Raw genomic sequence first — 18,063 nt, 5'->3', positions numbered from 1 at the left:
AGAGAGGATATTTTTGGTGATTTCTGGATTGGCGCGAGTTCTTGGAGGAAAAATTGCTTTTCGATCGGATGAAACTTTGGATTTTGCATTGGAGAATTGCGGGCACTGGATGAAATTTCGCGGAATAACGATAAAAGCCCTTTGCAACCAGCAGACCAATTCACAATTGAATGACGGCACTGCAGTTGGAGGGCTAAACTTCCGAAAGCTGCATTGGCGCATTTAGCTGAACGATGCACATCAGTGCGAGCAAGCATTCACATATACCTCTAAGGACTTTTGGATCAGCAGCGCCATTTTCAAAGTAGTCTCCCACCCCACTTTCCATCCACCCACAGCTATCGACGAAAGCCCTTCTCCGTTAGAGACTTTGCGAGAGAGAGAGAGAGAGAGTCTCGTAGTTACGCTATTCTCATTACGACTGTAGACGCATAAATTGGGAAGGCGCGAGCAAAGAAACCGTACAGCCGGTGCCACACACCTCCAACATTCATTAGGTACCTTGTTGTACCCTACAGCACCCACTCGAGCTATATATATATACTCACCTCTCGCGCCTCTCTTTCCAGCACTCACCATCTTCTTCCCCCATTGCAGCCACTATTCCAACTCTGCAGCGCGCTTATGAAGTAATTTGCTACTCTGAAATAGCAAAGTTCTGCCTCCGCTCTACCAGACTTCTGGCGACATTACGAAATCACGGTATTGGCACTCAATCAATGCTTTTTTATGTTGCCCCGGCCGTAGGGAACTCTCACGGTGCAACCTCCGAGCCCCCGTACTCCCATGTTCCCACATCCACGAATTCAACAGTTTGCTTTTACCTTTCTACGATTAAATATCGAGTCACGTTACCACCTGCAGCTCTCCCCGCGTTATTCGATCAGACTGATTTTTCAAATCTTCCTCTCAAGAAGCTTAAAAGGTGTTCTTTCGCGAGTTTAATTAGATTTCCTACCATCTCACTGTTAGCTTCGATATAACCATTGTGAGAGTACTTGCACTCGTCGACGATACGAAGAAAGCTTTTCCAAAGTTCCTCCTCCAGTGTATATATATATACATATATATATCTAAATAGAGACCAGTACGTACATTTTCCTATACTGACGTTGGCAATAAATTATGAGTTTGTATAGAAAGCAAAAGAAAATCAAGAGGAAGATTCTTGGAATAATACATGAAAAACTATGGCGTATTCGGGAGATGCAATCGAGGAGGCTGAGTGAAATGTAAAAATGGGAATATAATGGATGTGCATGACTGATATGATCGGGGATTATAAGAAGGATAAAAGTGAGGTTGGGATAGAGTAGCTAGGTGGCAAAGTGCGGGAGAACGAGGCGAGCAGATTCGTTTAGAGCTGGCCAGTTGCTTGGACGTATCGCATCGTATGTCCCTGCTGGTCTCTGCAGGTCCCTGGAGGTCCCTGCGGAGCTGGTAGCGAGCGAGAGGCGTTGTGGAACGTTACATGATGTCGTTAAGCTGAGGTAGCGCGCGAGCGGTCACTGTGGCCGCGTAAATTGCCTCCTGGTATATGTATAGTTGGGTGATTTGCGTATGCAAAATCCACACACGCACACATACAGAGGACAATAGGAGGAAGCAACGAGCGAGCTGCAGTAGGCAGGAGGCAGCAGGTAGAAGCTAGATACCAACTACTCGCTAATCGTATTGTTCGATTTCACGCGCAAACTGAACCGCGCTACGCGTTCGCGCATTATTACGAATCTCATCGCGATCCTGACACGACGATACGAGTACCTTGATCCGGTCATTACGTTTCATTTGTCCGGCATCAGCGCCATTTATGAGCGCCAGGCATCATTAACCCTTTTAGTGTCAAATGAGTGAGCCATCGATCGTCTCTCTCTGTACGGTTCGTACCCCTACCTGTGTGTGTGTGTGTGTGTGTGTGCAACTTGCTCCATCCATGCGTATGTGTATATGTATCAGAACCACTACCACCACCACCACTGCTACTACATTCTATATCTGTCTGCACATCTTCTCTCTATGCATATATATACCTATCTATATTATATTATGTATGTATATATATATATATAGAATATTTATGTACGATATAGTCAACGAAAGGCCAGGCCGCGCTTCAACATTTTTCTCCTATCAGCGCTCCACAGTGCTCCGAGCAAATTTAAATATTGATCGAAAGTAATCTACGAATAATCGACACGACCATTATATGAACCAATCTCATGCGAAATTGCTGTTTCACGACGGAAAACGAATACAGTTTAATGCTGATCTCTACGAACGCATCGAATCTCAACGCTTTCCATCAAATTACAATCGTGTCCTAATAGAAAACATCTTTTTTTCAATTTATTTCATAAACTATATTCCAATTTATTCGACGAATAAAAATTAAACCAACTCGCCCCTTCGTTATCAATGCTGGTGATTCGTTACCTTAATCAGTGATTCGTAAATTGTTTAGAGTTCGTTTATTGATCTTTAGAGGAATTATTATAAGAGAGAAATGGAATGAAAAATGTGACGATCCCTTGGGCGCCATCTCTGAACATTTATATTACCGTCAATACGGTAGTTTCTTCAATGGGAAAAAACCTCCAAGTATTAGGGTAGTCTGTGTGTGTGTCTCTGGTATAAAATGCAAAATGTTTCTCGTGCATCTACAAAGGTTCCGTTCCCAATTGATGGTCACGAAAGACAAGTTTGGTCGGTATTGGGTGGTAGTTTTTACGACGTACCAGTCGGTATATTAACAACTGAGACAACTGTGTGTCTGTGATTCAAACTTACCAACATTTGAGCTAACATCTTACTCGAAAAATATATATCGAGCAAGAATCGTATAATATACAAGTTTCCATTTATCGGAATCCTCTGAAATTTTAGGATAATTCTCAGGTTTCGTTCTATTATAATTCTGGTGCAGAAAAAGAGAGGACTTGTGGGAATTTATGTTTTCTCCAAATTTTCGTTTATTCTCAGACTATCTATGTATATGTATATGTGCAATGCTTGTTATATACATATAATATGCGTATTATTATATTTATATTTATAGGGAAAAGTACGAATTTGTAAACAATGGTTTATATTACACTCTGTACAGATTTCTATAACATCGAAAAAGAAAAAGAGTTATTTTTATGAATGATGAATATGACAAGTAACTTTGTGCTAGGAACGATGCGCGTGCTTTGTTGCCTTATAAATATTTAAAGAATATTGTATTTTCTATTTAAAAGATATGCTTAATAGGTTACACCATACTAATCAATTTAATTGATCGCATAATGTTGTTATAAAATTTTGATTCAATATCTGTTACTATAAAAGTTATTTTCCTGCATTTTTGTAACATTTTTCTCCTTTAACAACAATAGTGTTTAAAGTGATTAACGCATGTTGAACGGAATAGAGTCCGCAGAATGTAACTTCATATGTTAATGATTTATTAACTTATATTTTCACATACAATAGTATTATGCGTGAACGATCAAACATTGTATAAACAAAATTTACAAAATGAAGTATAAGTCTTTACATCTAAAAGCTACTAATAGTAGTGGATCACATAGCTTCATACTTTGACTCGAGCGAGCAAATATTGCTAGCCGAGCTGTGTGTGTTTTAATCCTTTCTTTTCAATGCATTCTCTTCTCTCCTGTGTCATATATATATATATATATATATATATATTATATATATTTATATTTCCATAGAAATATTATGCCAATCGTTAAATAAGATAGTTTCAGTAATTTGCTCTAACTCGGAATTTTGGGTGAGGAATTAATAATACAATCGTATGTTACACTCATTTAAATTTAACGATCTCTATGTTGTAAATATAAAATTATCATCTCTTATTTTAATACCACTGACAATTGATATCATATGTATAGCTGCTTATCTGCATTAATATCTATATTGTACACTGAAATTGGTTTTCTCTGCGTTCGTTATAGTATAGTATCATAATTTACGCGACTGCAACAAATCACACTTTGCCAGACCAGCCGCTTGCCATTTTAATGCATCATCATTTTCGGTATCTCCTACTATCTCTCTCGAATTCTCTCATACTCCAAAAAAGATTTCCCCCTATTTTCACTATACAATTGATCACAGGATAATTTATCCCAATCACTCTTTTATCTTATATCTCTCTCAAAACTCAACAAGCGAAAAAAACACTCCGTAAATGCTTTTTACTTTTGATAAATAATAATAGCAATAAATACTCGCCAAAGCTCCGTACAATCTGACTGCGTTTCAATTAACTATTATGGATACATATACATAATAATAGATTTCCAAAAAGTTTTTTTCGTGTTTTTTTTTTGTTTCTTATTTTTTTAGCTAATACCAGTTATTTGACAAAGCCAATATAACATCCTACCAATCGATAAGATCCAATACGTTCGCTTTTGTTGCTACTGCGCGAGACGGGTAAACTGTAAATATACATTGTGGAATGCGATCGTTAAATTTAGAAATATTCTATTTATATATTATGCTTCTCATCTTCTACCGCTTGCGTTCAGCCCATTTTCATTCAACCAAATGGCTAAAGTATTACAGATATTATTTCAATTTGAGGCGTGTAGGTCGAATAACGGAGTAAATTTTTCTCAATTGTTTATTAAAAACAACATTAAATTACAGTTTTCCCGCCCTTACATACTTCAACTTACATAGGCCTTCCTCACAAATGTTAGCTATCTCTCTCTCTCTCTCTCTCTCTCTTCCTCTCTTCAAGATATCTTTTTTCCTCATCCAACATCCACATCTACCACATTCCCATTCAATTTTAATCAAAGTTACTCGCTTAAAGTCGTTCCCTTAAATATTAAATAATGCGAACGCCGACGATTATCATACAGCATTAATTATCGATAAGGCGTATGTATCTATTTACAAGATTGGAAAATATACAAAGGACATCAATAATGCAGTATAGTTTAACCTCGATTTTAAGACGTTTGATTTTGCGTATTGTATTATATATATATGTTTTAGTGAGGTAAGTCTTTACTGGTTTTAGCTCGCTCCCCTCCCCTCGTGCGTATAGGGAAACGAGCAGAAATTTTTCCTGTCTTTCCCCCCTCAGTTCCTCAAATTCTCTCCCTCCTTCGCCCAATATGGGAAACTAGACAATATCTACGCGTCGTTCTTAGTTGAAAACTTCGAGACAGAAAATATCAGGCAAAACGGGCGAGAGATGTGTGTGTTCCTCTAAAAAAAGTATAATTAATTAACTTATGTTTAAACGGTCCCATTGTATGTACAGACATGTCGAAAACTTGTCGTTTTGCTCGGCCCTTCTTCTTTTGCCTAGACAAATACTTCAATCAAATCGTGGTCACGACCTGTGATATGTTTTTCGCCATCGATCTTATTAAAGTGAAAGCGCAAACGCGACATCGAAGGATTGGTCTAGTCGAGAGTTTATAGATAAAACCAACGACGACTGTGCGTTTTGTAATCGGTTCGTCAAGTTTGCACGTACTACGCGATACAATAGTTAAAATGCACGTAGAAAGAATAGACTCGTTTGGCTCTGCGATGTTCCGTCCTTTCATCGCGAGCTTTTGATTTGCTTCCATAAATTTACGTCGAGATATAACGTACGAAAACCAATGAACTTTGCTCGGATCTACACACGTGCTGGAGAATCCATGGGGAATTTCTCCGTTCAGTCAACCAAGCTTCGAAGAGGAGGACCTATTTTTTGACGGTCGTCTGAAAATAGTTGGTTGGTTAATTGGTTTCTTGTAAAATGTTCGCGCTTTTCAACGTTATATCCGACTTATCATTCTCAATAAATTACACAGAAATTCGCTCTGGATATTCTTTATCGTTAGTTATGTATTTACAAGCCTACTATAAGACTAAAAAATTTTTACGAACCCGTTTTGTAGTTAAGTATTATATGAAGCTAGTGCAATTATTGTATAATGCCAGTCGATCTGACAAAACAATGCACATAAAATGTTTGTTTAAAAATCATGTATTGTGGAATACACGAAAGGAGAATCGTAATATTCGCTTTTTGATACTTGCAACTTTATTGTCTATCATATAGATATATGTATATATGTCGAAATGTGCCGAGATCTTGCGTGTTTTGCGAGAATTCAATTCTTTGATAAAATCAAATACCATCTGCAATATTTGTATGTTTTTAACTGTGTGAGAGACCCGCTTGAATAATGATTTTTACTGACAATTGAAAAATACAAGAAGAACTCTGAATCTAGCAGACCCTAGAAATTTGATTAAAGTGTTACGAGAGAAAGGAATACCTATCGAAGAATATTAAACAGAAGCGTAGTCGAGAAGGTTTTGATCCTCGGATATCCCGACATTCACAATCATCGCCCTCCACATTTCTTGATAAGCACATTTTTAAAAGACACAAAGCACCGTTAAAAGTGTGTGTGTTGTATGTGATTTGCATTATTTAGTCTCAGGAGATTAAAAGGTACGTCAAACGCATATATAATATATCTTTCGAATTATTCTTCCATGTTAGTTTTGACTCATGCAAGAGACATATATGTGTATATATATATATATATATATATATATACATCTCTCTCTCTCTCTCTCTCTCTCTCTCTAAAGGTTCTATTACGACGCAACATTGAATATAATTAGTAGAGTGGAGTAAAACCTCGTTCAAAAATTATAACGCGGATTAAAAAGATCCTACGTGAATAGCGATATCAGGATTTCAGAAGGATCAACGTCTATGCCACCATTTACTATATAGTATTAAGTGTATATAATAACGCAATTACTCTTCCTGTTGTGTGTACTTATATGTATGTATAGCCTTCTAAAAACGATCGTTCGCAAACTGGTTTTGTGTAGATACTGCAAGGTAATTCATTCACAAAAATATGATTTTCTAGCTATGCATTCCTGCCTCTTTGCTGGTGCACAATCTCGTGCACGGCGTGTATATGTATGTATATACGTATTCAATAAATACTTGCATGCCAGAGTCGAATAGAAATATTTTGATAAAATACTATATTAATATATATGTATATGCATATCCTAATGAGAAACACAAATGTAATACACAACTGTCGCGCACACATTACACATTTATCGCATCGTTACTCCTATACATAGTAGTTGAATTATGGAAATCAAGCAAATGTCTATCGCGCTTCAACTCTGGCACAAGTTGTTTTTGCTTCTTTTCTTTACTGCTGATTAACATTAGTGTTATAGAAAGACCAACGCGTTACACAGATTCAGACTTTTCGTCATATAAACCTACCGCTGAAAAAATGTGCGAAATGTACTTCGCAACTAGTTTACATGATTATTCATCGTACAAATATGCTATCTATATCATAGGCCTATTCCATGTATGTATGTAGGTAGCTAAAAATGGCCGTCGAGTTTTATAGCTCTTCTATGCACAGAGACACAATTACTTTTATTTACATTGGATAATTTTCTCGTTAAATCAATGCAGCTTTGAAGTAATGTTGATCGCTCGATCGTAGGTAATCGTTTATGGAACTATTATCACTTTATTTTTAAACGAGTTCTTCTCCTCTCACTCTCACTCTATTGTACCTTCAAATAGCAATGCTCGATGTGTACATCAATTGTCTCTTACTTCAAATGATTAATCTAACGAGAATCGTAAATTGTTTCTATTTTTAACTTTCTGTATACTCGGATGATAAATTCAGCGCGAAATTATATTATTTTATACAAATAGAAGTAGACATTGAGACTGTGTGACACAAATGATTAATTCGAGTTAGTTTGATTTTGAATTCTATTGTAGCTATAACGTCTATAGTATTTTGCTGGCGATAGGTGGAAATACGTGGTAAAGCAGCATCCCTGCAGTTTGCACCGGGTTTTTTTTTATCTTTCGGCTATATAATGGAACAGCTCGGAACTGTGCACGCTCGGTTTCGATTGGAGCGAAGGAAAAATTCGACGGAAGAACTCGCAATAATGTGGATATGGACGGTGCCAAATCATCGACACTGTTTCTCATCGGTTTTAACTGTTTCGAGGGTAGCAGCAAGCATTCTCTTGGAGGACCTCTTCGCTTCGGATTTTTTCGATGGCGCGACGCCAATTCCTTTGGTGGCGTTGGCGGTGGCGATGGTGGTCGAGCTCGTTATCGTAGCTGGTAACTCGCTTGCTTTCCTATGCTTCTCCGAGCTCTTTTCCACCCTGTTGGATTCGGTGATCTTGTCCAGCTCTGCCATTGCTTCCTGTATCGCATCTTCCAGTTGCATATTCAATTTACGACTTCTGCAAAGGGTACCAATCAGACATTGAAAGTATTAAGCGATCGAGGCTTCACACATGGATAAAAATAATCTGCACTAAGTGGCTAGTGCCAGCAAAGCGGCATCTAATGTTCAATACTATAAGGCCAAACACTGACGCGCTACTACATTCTTTCTACAAGGCTCTTTATTATTAACACTTAATCCGATGCGTCTATCGAAATACGCCGCGCGTCTACGGGAGAAGCGTATTTCGAATAGACGCAATAAAGAAAGAGAAGAGGAAAATTGAAACAGAAAGAAGAAATGCTTATCAGAGCTTGAGGCATAATTGTTTGTTATCAGACAGCTACTTCCTTCTAGCTACTTATCAATATATAATAAATATAATAAAATAGTAATCAAAGTAAAATGTAGATGGCTAAAAGAAAGCTATAAATTTAATTGGCTGTTGGTTTGCTAATAAATGCTGCATGATTTCGATCGATCGGCAGAAATCTGCCAAGAAATTGAGACTTTACGTAAGTTTTCTTCTAATTATATATATAGGCTTGAGAGACTGATACGTGAAAGCACGCAGCACTTATCGCTCACTCGTATACGTGTAATTAATTATTTCTTGCTTCTATTTTGTCGTGTTGCTGGTTTTGAAATGTCGATTATAGAGACTCACTTCCTAAACTTCTTTCGAGCACGATGATGTGCCTCGAGACCATCGGAGAGAGACTTGAGGGTTTTGACATCAACTTCGGTGAGAGTGCCACCGACCCCGTACCAGCGGACCCAAACCGTCATGGTACCCGGAGGACCCAAAGCTTCGACTTTTCCCGGCCAAGCAGGACTACCCCGCGTTGCGCCCCACACTAGCTCACCCACCTGAAGTTTCCATGGGCTCTTGTTGCCGTCTGCCTTTCCCTCGGTTACTGGGGCTTTAAACAAGTTATGCTCCTTTCAGCCCACTATTCTCTCACACAATCGCGCGCCTCTTTATTTCTCTCAAAAAATGCCAACTTTGCCTTATTCGCAGTCCACACTCTACCGCGCGCGAGGTTATACAAAATGTAAATTAAGAAAACTTTCCATCTACCTTACAAATATATATGTATGTATCCCATTCTTTTTTCTAATTATAATGGACAATAGCAGTTTCGTTGCTGTAGCTTTTTTATCGCGAAAAGAAAAGGAAGAAGAAGGTGTGTTTTCTTTGACTTTATACATTGCATGACCTTGCCACAATAATTGCCTCTCTTTTTTAGCATGTTAGTTTTGATCAGAAGAGTGCAATGCAAAACTTGTGCCCATACAGTACAGCCATCTTTTCTTTCTCCACACACTGTCACCTATATTCACAGATCCTCTGTTACGTTTAGCTTATCTTAATACGTAAGGCAAAGTTTTTATTAAAGTGCTCTTTGCTCACGCATGTGCCCTTTAATAACAATTAATATAGCATAATTTGATGATAGTGGAGTGATATATGCCATAGGTGAGATGTCAGAAACTTTGAGCACATGCAATATTGTTGATGTTGATGTCGATGACATTTTTTCATAGAGAGCCTCATGCCAAAACAAGTCACCTGGTTTTGTGATATAATGTACAAAAATGTGAGCCACACCGTTTGTTCGAGATGAACGAATGATTCAAGCCCCCTTTAATGAGATGTGATTGCAGGGGTGTGATATTAACAAACCTGGCAGCCAATTAGTAAATGCGACAAAAAAAAAAATAGGGACATTAATATAGTTTGTACAATGATCTGTCCCTAGCATTAAGACTGGATTCAACACCAATACTTATATGAATTATGAAAAAAACTCGTGTTATGTCACTTACCTGTCTCAGCAGTCTGTACTATAAAGTATTAAAATATGTTTGTGCGATGAATTGCATGATTATTATATCATGTTGATTTTTACATCTGTCGAAGGGAAAAAGAAGGTATCCTCGCGTGTCAATGTCAAGACTTCCTGTGCACAGAGGATTTTCAACAATCTTTCTTGCCAAATATAGATTTTAATTACCGTAAAATTAATTGATATTAGTTATAGAAGCATTAAATACGAATGATAATGAAACATCCGTGATAGAATATTGACATAGGCATTTGGTTTAAAAACGAACAGCTTGGTTTAATTGATATAATTATAAATGTTCAATTTGCGAATTGCAAATTTAACGAACCTATTAATCAAAAGCGATTTTCAATGCATCAATACAAATAAATTATGCGGTTTTATTGATCGCATATAACCATGCATATGGTAAATATATATGCATTGTTTAACAACGTAATGTATCCTGAAATTAAATGCGCAATCCAGAGATAACGAGTATATGATATTTTAACATGCACAAAATATCGTGCTTTGATTAGCAATGATTGTCACTGGAAAATGAAAACCTTTAGTCTACGCTCATAATGAAAGCAATTTGAAGCAAAAGCCAAAAAGTCAGCCACAGAAGAAATAAAGAGCAAGCAGAGTCGTGATATACCAATTAGCAGAGTGAAAAAAGTTGTAGAGAAATGAAATAATAGTTTTAATTCGTATAGAAATAGCATGAAATATTTACATTATATTCTCATTCGAGTCTCGAATGGAATAAACATTTCCAGAAACGTTAAAAGCTCCCAATACATTTATACTTCTATTACCGTAAAACGATATAAAAATAGTATTTCTTCCAGAAATGTTTATAGCATTCAAAAGATTCTTTATTCGTAGTACAATGAAATACTAATAGTACCATACAATACTGACCATCTTGGTCTTCATGCAGAGTAGAATGCATGGAATGGATGGAGTCCAGCTTTCGCTTGATTCCTCGGCCGAGAGCATGCTCCCTGCCCTCACACCTCATCGTGCTCACCACACCTTCTGCTTGCTTCAATGTCTCTGACGTATAGATCTGTCAAATACAACTCAATCAACTATCAGGCACAAAACTACCAGTCGCATGCTAATCAGTTCAATATACACGCCGACCTGTATCATGGTCGTTTCCTATCAATAAACCCTTTTCACTGCAATATTACTCTAATATCCTTCAAATTTACGGAACATGGGCAACCTGACCAAACTCTGGAGAATAAAGAATAATGGGGGAATAATTTTTATACCGTAGAAATAGAAAATAAATGGGAATACAAGTAACGTAAAAAAGAGAATCTTTCTTAAAGTTTTGTATCGTGCTTAGTTGAGAAACCATTCTATGAGACATGCAAACCAAAGTGGTATTCCAAAAAAATAAATAAAACAAAATAAAATAAAATAAAAAAACAAACTCAAACTTTAATTGTTCATGCTAGTTGCAAGGTATTATCTTTGGTCAGTGACGAAGGGAGATATATCTTTATCAGAAGACAAGAATTTATTATTCATTCTTATAAAGAGAAATATTTGTTTCCGAACTATCCGTAAACACACGGGTAATAATACAATTACATTATTGCAATGTATGTTAAATAATAAAACTAGGGGTTAGGCCAATAGTTGTGCCTACTGCCAGGTCGCATGTAAATATAACGTTAAAAATACAAAGCTAATTACAAACTTAATATTATCAATTCTAATGCCCCGTTATATCGCATCATATATGTTATCTTTTTAGAAATAACCATTCGTGACCAAAAGTATTCAATGTACAAAAATTAATTATAAACCGAATAAAGAAAAGATATTAATCTTCCGATGACATATCACTGTCATCATCGGCATCCTCAACTTCTGGCGCGTATGCAAATTGATTATAAACGTAAGGATTGATATATGTCTGTTTACCTGGTAAATAATTAACGACAGCAATACCATTGTTATCAGTTCTATAATTATACAAATGTGGGTAAAGTCCCGATGGCGGTAAACCAAGAACTTTTTGACAAGCCATATTCTGGGGCATGTAAGGGGAAACACCGGGCATCTGACGTTCCAATAATTTTTCTTGGCTAGTAAAATCATTTTCATCCAGATTAATAACATTTTGTACTAACGGAGATGGCTCATTGTGATTATCCATAGCAATGTGCTTGGGTACAAATCTGTCGCTAGGAGCCATCGTGTAGTGCGCGTGATCTGGTACAAGGGCTTGCTGTCGGTAAAGATTTGTCGATGGTACGTAATGTGGATGATTTTGATAAAGAATCTGTGGATAATGATTGTGTTCTACGATCGGTATAGTGTTAACATCGACATCGGAATATGACGCGTCCGTAATATCATTATTGACGTTGGGTCCTTCGTTTATAGGTGAACGGTCCATTGTGTCTGAATAAATGGATTGATTTGGTGATGATGTGTCCATATGCTCCTGTGAGTCAGCGTATGTGTTTTCTGGGTGTGTCGTATCGGCTGGCTGATACATGTCTATTAGAGTTAGATGATGGGTGCCCTGATCTACGTGGGTACCAACCTGGATCCCAGTAGTCACCGTCGACTCCACGAATGTTTTTCCGTGAACAATAGGCTGACTAAGCGTAATCTCCTTCGCGGTGATACCTTGAATCCTCCAGTCTTCGGATGGAATGGACACATCACCCGAGTCTGGCTCACTGCTCGATACACAGTGGACCATTGGCTGAAAATTAAAGAGAATTTCTCTAGTAAGACATCCTGTACTATATCTTGTGTGTGCACATATATATATATATATATATATATGTAGATGAATAATAAATGTGGAAATACACTACCGTGGATGATGAATGATGCCTGACAGCAGTAATGGGTGGTGCTGGGGAAGCCGCTCCATGGGTTGTTGTATCGGCTGCTGGACTGTTAGATCGTTGACTATTGCCAGGACTATGAGTGGTTGTATCCGGTGGTGATCCTTGCCTCATCATAGCTGATTGTGCCACGTTCGCTTGATTCCCTGCAGTCTGGGTGGAAACCGAGTGCCTAACCATCAATGGACTGTGCTGATCGCTCTGTTGAGCTGTCTTTTCGACGACGGTCGTACTACTGCTGGTGAGAACATATTGCTGCTGCTCGATACTTTGTTCGGATGAAGGTGAATTGATACTACTCTTTGGTGAAGTTGGCGTTTTGCCCTGTATCATTCCAGAGCTCAGAATGTAGGATTGATTGTGATCTAAATTTAAGGCTGAATCAACCGACGTTCCGCTCGCAGGAGTACTTTGAAAATTTGGTATTTGATTATTCGAGACCATGGTGGTTTGCTGTTGGACTATCGTCGTATTCTGTTGAACAAAGGTGGTATTTTGTTGATTTGGAGCAGAAGACACAGCTATATTTTGAGTAGTGGCACACGGGACCATTAGAGTTTGTCCGTTCATTTGGATGAACTCTTGTTGGCCTTGAATATTCGTTGGCCGTACCTGGGATGTATTAAAAGTGACTTGCTGATTGGGATTAACATTCGCCACTATTGGACTTAATTGATTTCCAAACGACGTGGTTCCATTGACTAAAAACTGCCCGCTATTGGGCGACAAAAACTGGGCTCCCGGACTATGTTGTTGAATAATTTTTCCGCTGGTAGTCTGGGGTGCTCTGATAACCATACCGGCAGGTCCTGCTGCCAGGATACTTTGACTCGGGCTAAATATTCCGCTGTGACTTTGAACAGGCGTCAGAACATTTTGCCCGTTAACGTTCTGTATCTGCAATTGCATTCCAATATTTTGAGTATCTTGCAGTAAGGTTGCTGTTCCATCCGCGGACATTACCATACTTCCAATTCCAGGTACGATAAATTGTTGAATGGTGGGAAAATTCTGGACCATTCCTGCGGTACTGTTCAATAAATTAACCGGCTGGAGTAAATTGATCTGTTGAGTCGGCTGTGGATTGGTTATAATCTGTTGCGTATTAAATTGAGCAGAGGCAGTCCCAGTTTGACCATTCATCACCAATTGCGCTGGCGCGCCGTTTTTACCGGACACAATGGTCAGTGCTTGCAGCATTGGACCACCGATGCTCTGAGTCTGGAAATTTTGCTGTGCAAAGTTTGATTGTGATTGCATCAGCATACCGGCGTTCTGTTGCGACGATGCTATGTGTAGCATGGACGCAACCGTTTGAGAGTTCGCTTTTCGTTTCTTATAGGCTTTCTTTTTGTTTACCGCAGCTTCCGGGGACAAAAGTGTCGTTTGTCTATTAACTATATTTTGATTAGCGTTGACGGTTCTCGCCACGTCTTGATTAGTGTCTATAATGGATTGTGCATTCTGCAAAACATTACCCGTAGCAACCGTTAGATGAGGTATTTGCACGTTTTGACTTATTCCATCCATGGTCATGACACTGGGTTGAATTAAAACAGGTGTTTGAATTGTATTTACTAACACGGTCGGCTGTCCAATAACTTGTTGTGCTACACCTACCGCAGGTATCACTTGACTCACCGCTCCAGTTACACTGGTTACCATGGGTGACACCGACAACGGTGGCATAGGATTGGCGTTAGATATAATTTTTGGAGGCGGTGGTGCCATTACACCATTTATGCCTGTTCCAGTACTTGCCATTATTAGCTGACCACCACTCGATACCAAAATATGACCCGGAGGTAAGGCAGATGCTGCCGAATGCTTTATGATTCCACCTGAGGTAAGAACATTTTGAACTTGAAGATTTGATTGTGGTTGTGGCTGGGGTGGTGTCTGTTGTTGTTGATGTTGCTGTTGTTGATGTTGATGTTGTTGTTGTTGTTGCTGCTGCTGCTGCTGTTGTTGTTGTTGTTGCTGCTGCTGCTGCTGCTGATGCTGTTGAGAATGATGCTGCGATTGTAATTGTTGTTGCGTTTGAAGTTGCAGAGTAGTATTGCCTTGAGGTACTTGTATACTGCTGACTACGCTTTGCACCATCTCTAATGGAGACTTTGATACACTTACTGTAGAAGACTGGTTATGGACGAGGGAAGTCGATTGCGACGAATTTATTACCGTAGTGGTTGGCGCATTTGAAACTGAACTAGGTGACGCCTGATGCTGAGACTTGCTGGTTAATATGTTAGGTATTGCAGTATTAGGTATACCTGAAGGCGTGTTAATCGAAACAGTTGCAGTGTTCGCTCTTCCAGCGAGAACAGACGTTATAGTGTTACTACTTACTGTATGACCACTGGCCATAGTTGTTATAACAGATGATGTTCCTCCACTAAAGGAATTTATAGGAACTCTAGAAACAGTGTGTACCGTATGTGGATGAGGCTGATATCCCTCTAAGACTTGCCTAGTATTCACCGATTGCCTTTTACTGCTTTGCGATGTGCCATTATTATCCGGTACGTTGGGCAATTGTAATGATATTTGCGATGGGGACGTGCTTGGAGCTATACCGCCCGTAGGTGTTGTCGCCGAGCACGGAGTTTCCGATCTCTGCTCTTGGACCACGTTATTAGCCGATGATTGCGATGGCTGCTGCATTTGAGGGGTTAAAGGCTGAATTTGTATTTGAGTCGATCCTCCGTGCGAGTGAGGCGTTGGTGGTTGAGAATAACTATGCGGAGTCGAAGGTTGCGAAGAAATTAGACTCTGCGGTGTGGCCGGTTGTGACACGCCAGATGTCGAAGAGGCCGGCGTATCTGAATTTGCCGGACTATTCGTACCAATGGGAGACCCATGGCTGGTACTTATCGTGCCACCTTGAATTGGCCGAGAATCAACTTGTTGCTGACCATTGGCGTACCGATCACCGAAAGTCGAAGACGTTACTGGATCGTCTCTCTGATCGGATTGTATCAAGTACTGCCCGTGAACCTGCTGTTTATATTGATCCTGAACAAACGACTGCGTATCGGCACTGGTAACGCATCCGTGGCAGGGACTGCCTTCCGAATCGGTCACACCTCCATTACTGGACGTTGGTGTCATACTGCTGTGTACGACAATGGGCGAAGTCGCGTGGTTTTTAACGGAATTAAATACACACGTACTTGTAGGACTTACAATGGAGGAAGGCTTTGATTGCGAGAGATAAGCGTTATTAATGTTAACGTGTCCATGATTATTAATACTAGCCTGCGGTCCTTTTGAACTATTCTGCATTGTCATTTGAGAGCTGCTAACACCAGTCTGCCTAGATATCGTGCTATTTAAAAGTGCAGTCTGTTGTGCCAGATAACCACTGGGATCTTCTAAAAATGAAGGACCACTGCTATTAACGGTGGATCCTATTTGATTGCTGCTCGATTGAGTCCGCTCATTAAATACATCTTCCGGACTTGGCACCGGTTGGTCAAGATTATTGTTTGCTCTGGTATCCGCTACACCCTGCTGCCGCTGCTTTTTGATCGTAGCTTTGGAGGATTTTACCTTCTTTCGCGCCACTTCATCGGTCCAAGTCGAGGCTTGTGGAATGTGATGATGAAGCGGAGGAACGCGATCGAACGAGTTACAGGTAATATTTTGTACATTTATCATATTTGATTGGTGATTCACTGCATTTTGACGATTTTGCTGCCACGGAGGTGTTCGTCCCGTAAAATGCATGTTTACAGGTTGCCCGTTTGGTCCCAGTCCAGTAGACACCTCAGCAATATGGTTGGAGTTTAAGCTTCTACCACTATGATTCACCACGGCATATGGCTGCTGTTGATGAACAGATTTTGATTCCGTATTTGCATTCTTTGTATTATCAAAAGTTCGCATGGGATACTGAGCCTGATTATGTCCGTACATGCGTTGAGTATTATCATGAATCGGATTGTTCGACATGACACCATTTTGCACGATATTGTGTCGCTGTACAGTGTTATTTTGCAGCATCAATTGCTGTTGTTGCTGAATCTGTTTCGCACTGATATCCTCTTCCACGGACGACGTACGGTTATGCCTATTTTGCACTTCAACGAGATTCATATTACTCATGATGGACGCTCCATTTTGTTGCTGCTGCATCGCGTCTAACGATTGATGGCTCAATTGTTGATTCGTATATTGAGGCTGCACGCAAGCCTGGGACATTTGCTGTTGCTGCTGATGCTGAAGCTGCTGAAGTTGCATTTGTTGGAAATGTTCGGCTTGTTGGATCTGAATATTATGCTGATTTGGTTGTTGCTGTTGCTGTTGCTGCATATGCTGCTGATGAATCTGATGTTGAAGCTGTGGATGAGCAATGGGTTGAGTTGGTTGTGTAGGCTGCATATGATGTATGAAATTGTTAGATTGCTGCTGTACATTGTAGTTTGCGGCTTGCATAGGATCAACTTCTTGAACAACCTGCTGCTGCTGATGCGCATTCTGTTTTTGCATTTGATGCAACTGTTGCTGTTGCTGATTTAAATGTTGCTGTTGCTGATGCATCATGTGCAACGACTGCTGATTAAGTTGATTGATATAATGCGAAGATTGCTGTGGCATTTGACTGGCCATTACGTTTTGATGTTGCTGCTGCTGTTGTTCCTGCTGCTGCTGCATTATCTGCATGTGTTGCATCTGCTGATGATGAGAAGTTAATTGCTGAGGCTGTTGCTGATTTTGCATATGCTGCTGCATTAATTGATGCTGTTGTTGTTGTTGCTGCTGCTGCTGCTGCTGTTGCTGTTGCTGCTGCAACAACAACTGTTGATGCTGTTGCTGAAGAAGCTGCTGCTGTTGTTGCGTCATGTTGTTAAAATTTGTACCCTGTTGGTTCATTACCAAAGGGTTTCCCATTAGGATTCCAGACATATTTTGCTGCGGTAACCTTTGCTGCGGATTTCGCGTTACACAATCGTTCGCCTCGGTGTTCTGCAAAGATGAATTAACAGGTTGATGACATATTTGCTGACCGTTTTGCTGAACTTGCAAATTCGGAATAGCAATGGGCCATACCTGAAACAAAATATT

General features: G+C 39.4%; 1 protein-coding gene across 4 annotated transcripts in view; it reads right to left on the bottom strand.

Moving 5' to 3' along the window:
* Positions 1-2,944: 2,944 nt before the first annotated feature.
* Positions 2,945-18,063, bottom strand: part of LOC136784673 (methyl-CpG-binding domain protein 5/6 homolog sba-like) — a 77,568-nt gene continuing 62,449 nt past the window's right edge. The window contains exons 5-9 of one of the 4 annotated variants that reach the window (XM_066745518.1): positions 12,964-18,048; positions 12,684-12,848; positions 11,036-11,183; positions 8,947-9,202; positions 2,945-8,295 (exon numbers count right to left, since the gene is read on the bottom strand). In XM_066745518.1, the coding sequence (XP_066601615.1) occupies positions 8,013-8,295; positions 8,947-9,202; positions 11,036-11,183; positions 12,684-12,848; positions 12,964-18,048 (5,937 nt within the window). In that variant the 3' untranslated portion in view covers positions 2,945-8,012. Of the gene's footprint in view, positions 8,296-8,946; positions 9,203-11,035; positions 11,184-11,693; positions 12,849-12,963; positions 18,049-18,063 lie in introns of those variants that run through there. The other 3 variants (XM_066745520.1, XM_066745517.1, XM_066745519.1) reach the window with 3 other exon arrangements.

The sequence above is a fragment of the Prorops nasuta genome, unplaced genomic scaffold (assembly GCF_024137725.1).
Source record: "Prorops nasuta isolate Cenicafe-Biocafe unplaced genomic scaffold, Cenicafe_Pnas_1.2 PNAS00063, whole genome shotgun sequence".
NCBI lineage: Eukaryota > Metazoa > Arthropoda > Insecta > Hymenoptera > Bethylidae > Prorops > Prorops nasuta.
Note: the sequence above shows the minus strand (reverse complement) of the source record. Positions and strands in the feature narration are given on the sequence as shown.